Raw genomic sequence first — 6,000 nt, 5'->3', positions numbered from 1 at the left:
ATAGTGGTAGTATTGGTGGTGGTTGTGGTGGTGGTAGAGGTGAAAATTAGATTGCAGAAATATACAAATATAATAATAATAATATTATTACTTATTTTACTTTGATTAATCAAATCAATATTAATATTTTAGTGACATACAGGACTATCTTTCTGTGCAGTATTAATTAATTAAATTGTATTAGTAGTTACCTTTGCCAAAAGAACAGATTTTACATTGTTCTTTGCTGACCATTATTTTTAATAGATCTAAACTTTAAGTACATAATAAAATGATAGTTTGAGCATGATGGTAGTTAAATTTGAATTTGAATGTTCACCATACATTTCCAACATGCAAATATGTACTTAAACAGTTGTAGTTCATTTCTAAGGAAAGATGACTCTGAACTCATCAAATGAGGATGAAGACCTCTTTTGGCCAACAGAGGGTGCCATAACTTGAGAAGTGTTGCACCCTTTTGTTTGCGGATTGAAAATAGGAATGAAATGGTCAAACCTGATAATAATATGATAAACCTGTCTTTTTATTGTTTTGAGATTAATCAACACACATTTATGTTCGTTATGATAAAAAAATAAACATGCAAAGAGATCTTTTCTTTAATAGACATAAAGACCAGCTTTATTTTGTCTTATTACTTCATGACCCAAGAAAACTTTCATCCAGTGCCCCTGTAAGTTCATAGATTTAGGTGTGCGATTCATTATTACTAAACAGACGATAAGTACCAGTTCATGTAAATGTCAGACAAGCCAAGTGTTTTTGATTCTTTACTGCAAACAGTGTGACGAGAAAGCACTAGTTTTAGCATATAAATTACAAACACCATTTTTTCACTCTTGGCTTATGCTTCCCACATAAAATTCATTTAAAACTACAACTAAATAAAAAAGTATTCATTAGCTTCATATATTTTAACTATCTGTTGATTCCCAGTGCAATTGGAAATGTCCGATTCCAAATTTAATTCTAATTAGAAACCAGTATAAGGTCAATAGTGTTACAAAGCAATGTTCTAAAGTTCCTTCTTTCATGTTGTGCCTCCTTTTTAATGAAAAAAATTTGTGTATTGCAAATACAACACCACTAATTATTACCAATTCATATTATAGCTTATTTTGCAGTTTTACCACACCCTTCTCCTCTTCACTTCCTTAGCTCTTTTACACACAAACCGTTTTCCATTTCTTTCAGAATACAAAGAAACTCCTAAATCCAGACCTAGAGCTTTTCTTGTGATGTACATTTGAAGTATATTCATTCAGACATTTACCTTAAGGCAACTGTAAGTCATTGTTTTAGATGTGCAAAGCTAATATTGCATGTTTAGCAGTCAGCAGACAATAAACTATGGATTAACAGTGATACAAAATAAATTGTAGACAGATTGTCTTGATTGCCACTATTGCAGGATGTTACATATATATTTTTGTGACTTGGCCCTAAAGTTTGCACTTAAAAGACACTTAAATGTCATGGTAGTAAATATAAAATATCAGTCCAAGTGGCATTTATTTTTAAGAAAGATAGCATATGCACACAAAACATTTGATAACATTTGGTTTTAAATTATAAAACAACCAATATACTGTTTAAAATACATGGTTGTTAAATCGTAGTGTGTCATGTTCATAGATGAACTACACCTACTCTGATAGAACAGCTCTGTGAACTTGATCGACTTCATACAGCCACTGTAACACCTTTTGATTAAAGTAACTGCAAAAATGACCGTGTGAAGTTAGCTCTGAGAGAAAAAAAAATATCGAGCATCATTTGTTTTCAGATGCCACTTGATTTGATATTTTTTGTTATCTCATGGAAATAAACCCATACATTTTAAGTGTGGCTTAAGCATTCAAATACTTTGGGTCACTGTATATTTGTGACTATTTAGTCTGTGATGTGTTTAAACAAATTATCAGAACAACCTGAGATCAGCTCTGTAACAAATTGTTGCTTCAAATTGGTAATATTAGAAATCAAACAATGCATGTTAAAGGATAAGATGTCCAAAGTGTTTTTGTTGTTTTATTTACAGGGAGCAATAAAATAAATTTCTGAGTAATAGTTTTGTTAATTTAGGATTAGAAATGTGTAAAACACATTTTGTTTTCATTAAATATTGGAGAAAGTTCATCCTTAGATGTAAACGACATCTTAAAGTTGTAAACCTTTTACATGTTGCTACTGTATACATGTTATCCCATCAAGCAGTGTTTTAAAAGGGACCCTTAGCTGGTTTTGAGTCAAATCTTTTAGGACTAAAAGGGCAATCACACATAGCGTCCTTTGTCAATACCAGACTGAAAAATGCAAAAGTGTTTTTGTTCCAATGTAATGTCTGGGAAACCGAAAATCTCTGGCTTAAAGTGAAGAAAAGCTCCCTCTGTTGTATCCATTTGCCAGATCGTAGGAGACCGGAGGTGCGGAGCAGTCTGTAAAGAAGTTTGAAAAGGTAAGTGCACATGGCGAGCTCTGTTCCACAGGCACGCTGCCAGAAAGGTCTGTGTGAGTATAAAGATTTGGCTGTACTGGTACTGTCCGCATGTCTCCCAACTTTTTGGGGGTGCCGCTACAAGTGCCCCAAGGTTCAGTGTACAAGAACCCACCACTTACAAAATGGTGGGAGTCATATGGCTCGGGGCCCACGGTCACCTCCTGTTGAATCCTGATAGGTGCAGTGTGGAATAGATCCTGCTCCGAGACTATGTTGCTGTAGTCGGGTCCAAGAAGCTCCAAGAACTCTGCTGCTTCCGGAGTCCCTCGCTCCAGGTCTTTGAGCGACATGCCAGAAGTAGATGTAACTCTGGAGCTGTTGGCCGGCTCCGTGAAGAAGGATGGAGGAAGGTTTCGATGCCGCAGCGGGGGCTTCTTGGCCCTCTCTCCTCGTACATCCTTCGCCGAGTTGAAGAGGGCAGCCAGACTCTTGCTTTGCAGGTTGGCCTGTATCCCATCCTTCTTGGGAGGCGTTTTGGAGAGGTTGCTTGCTGGGGTTTGGGGCGAGCCTTGCCTCTTACATGTCTCCTGAACCGGCGTGGTTCCTGGCGAGATGATTCCTGTGCACCTCTTAATCTGCTTCTGCAGGTACTTTCGGTGGTTGACTTTCCTCTTGGACTTGACAGGTTTGTCCAGTGCAAGTTTGATGTTGCTGGAAGCCGAGTCGATGAAGCTAAGCAGGTCTCTAGTGGTCTCCTTAAAGTCGCCCTCGCAGTCCACCTCACCCAGGAGACCCCCTTCCAGACCCTTTTCCACCTCATAATCCATGACCGAGCCAGGAAAACAGAAGTTTAAGAACTGCGAGTTCATGATGGCAGCCTGAACAGCCATCTCTCTCTGCCACAAGCGCAACACCTTCACAGTCAATATATGCAATTGTCTTCGAGAAACCCTAAAGCATATTTCTTATCTGCATTTCCACAGTGGTTTGCTAACCCTTGGTCCTGTGCAGGACACCCTTACAGTTTCTCTGCACTCTGCCGAAAGCTGGAATTTGGGGGAAGGGAGGATTATTTTAGGGGGCAGGGCCAATGATGTCAGGACATCAAAGGGGAGGGGCAGAGGGACCCGAGGACTTAACTCTTTGCTCACGCCTGACCACCTGCAACTGAGAGGGATTTGTCTGAGGCATCCCACAGAGTAAAAAGACAATAGCTATGGGTTCATCTGTCCTGGTCAAGTCTTCTTGTATATGTGTATATGCACATTTTTTAATATGAAATCTCTCAGAACGGCTGCATTGGACTGTCCTCAGCGCATCTGAATTGCTTTTACCTTGTTAAGTTAAAGAGAAAGTTTTACTTGTTATATTTGTTTTAATCTTTTGAAATGAACCAAGTTGAATTGTTTGTAAATGTATACATTGTTCAAGTTAGCTCAAACAGTGTACAAATACCTGATGTAATATAAACTCTGAACACCTGTGGATGTCTTTAAATGATTGTTAAAATAATTTATTTGATGTACTCTAGTGACATAAAACTTAATGGGAGATTTTAAAGATGGACTGAATAATAATAATAATTGTTCACATATCTCACAAAATCCACCTCTTGAATTTGTAAGCATATATTTTACAAATCTGACGAAACTGTCCCAACATGTGCATTAGGTCCTGAATAGGTGAATGGAGATGTATGCTTTGGGACAGGTTTCTTCTACATGTTCCTCTAACTTCCTACAACTATCTCAATCTGTTCACAGTGGAAGTTGATTTCTCGTGCATTCCCGCACCAGTGGGAATTTTAGCCTCTGCCTGACAACTATTATAGGCTGCCTTTGACATACAGCCCTACATGGTCTAAATAGCTTCTATTCTTCCTTGGGCAGTGAAAGGGATCTTTGTGCCAGAGATTCATTAAACTGCACCTCACAGCCCCTTCGTAAAATGAGGCTCAATAATGAACAGTCGATTTAACTAGAAAAGCTGCCGGAGCTGTTAAATTAAAGGGGAATAAAGTGCAGTTCAAGCTCAGTGTGCCAGAAGAAATGTTGACCTTAAGAAATCTTGGGTATGAGCGAAATAGCCGCTGTAAACAATTCAGCATTTGCAGGAAGTTTCTTGGCCAGCAGTGAATACTGAGAAGGGATCCAAGACTGGGACTTTCATAGGGGTCCGATCGGATCCTGATTGCAGTGAAAGCACTTAAAAGATGTGGTTCTGGTTCGGAGCATGGTGGGCTTAAAAAGAAAACACTTGAGGATGGTGAGTCCTTGAATATGGAGAGATTTCCATCAATTCAGAACAAGGATCGTGCTTGATTTTGTGTTTATCTCAATATAATAGCCCAGAAACAAGGATTTTTGCTCATTTTTGGCCCAAAGCTTTGATATTTAAGGAAATGAGAATTACTGTATATAAAAATAGTTAATGTCAAAACCAATATAAAGAGTTTTTTCTTATTTTTCTTTTGAAAGATCACTAAGCAGACTGTTAAATCAGCTAAGATGTCCTTAATCTGATCTGATTCCAATTCAGTCCACTAAACTGTACTTTCCCACACATTAAACACATTTATAGCAGCCCTAACGACATTTCTCTTTTTTTATCACATTCATTGCACTTTGCATGTTGTGAAATCACGTGCCAATGGACAGTTTCTGCCATACCCTGTTTCTCTTGCACTTTGAGAGGTTTTCCCAGGATTTTTTTTTTTTATTCCCACCCCATAAGTGCATTTTAAGGTGAGGCAGTGAATCATTTGGATGTTGGAAAGGGGAAAAAAGAGAAAGTCTAAGCGCTTTTGAGAGAGGGGGACCATCGAGAGTGTTATTATCATGTAAATTGTGATGAAGAAAAGAGACAGTGAAACTGATAGCAGTGATCTAATTATCTGTAGCCCGGCTCAAGCCCTGGTCCTGAATGGGGGTCCCAGAGAAGCTGCCATGGCCTCAATAAACTGTTGTACCACAATAGAAAAATAGCAACAGTGTTAAAACAGGTTTTTTTTTTAAACAGGTTTCAGCCTTAACCAAAGTTTTCCAAAGTTAAGGCTATTTTAAACCACACTCTGATGTCCATTCACCTCACACAGAATAAAAGTGACCACTATGATATTTTTAATTAGAAGGGCAGTGGGCACAAAAGTCAGGGACCACATTTCGATGACATGCTGTCACTGTCATTAAATGTTTTGTTGGTGTTAAAATTGTAAAATTGTTATGCTGAAAATATTTATGAAAAAAAAGAAAGTTAGAAAAATGCTAAATAGTTTTGCATTTAATTTTAATAAGTGAAATTATTATTATTATTGTTATTATTATATTGGTAGAATTTTTCACTAGCATAATCAAGAATCAAGTATTCCATAGAGCTGTGTAATAAATGGATTTATTTGCACTTTTGCGAGTTAATATAAAGTCAGACTGTGTTAAAAAAAAAAAAGCAATATCTTTAGGACATAACATTAAACATCAAGCTCCTGGGGTATATACTCGGCCCTTTCATTTTTTTTTTTTTTTTCAACAAGTCCCCCCTCCCTTCTTTCTTCTGGAGCC

General features: G+C 37.6%; 1 protein-coding gene across 1 annotated transcript; it reads right to left on the bottom strand.

The window, feature by feature from the left end:
* Nucleotides 1–524: 524 nt before the first annotated feature.
* Nucleotides 525–3,930, bottom strand: LOC127176831 (protein FAM181B). The gene has a single exon (XM_051128636.1). The coding sequence runs from the start codon at nt 3,331–3,333 to the stop codon at nt 2,371–2,373; it is 963 nt and encodes a 320-aa protein (XP_050984593.1). The 5' UTR covers nt 3,334–3,930; the 3' UTR covers nt 525–2,370.
* Between the last annotated feature and the right edge of the window lie 2,070 nt (nt 3,931–6,000).

Source organism: Labeo rohita, chromosome 15, assembly GCF_022985175.1.
Source record: "Labeo rohita strain BAU-BD-2019 chromosome 15, IGBB_LRoh.1.0, whole genome shotgun sequence".
Classification (NCBI taxonomy): domain Eukaryota; kingdom Metazoa; phylum Chordata; class Actinopteri; order Cypriniformes; family Cyprinidae; genus Labeo; species Labeo rohita.
Note: the sequence above shows the minus strand (reverse complement) of the source record. Positions and strands in the feature narration are given on the sequence as shown.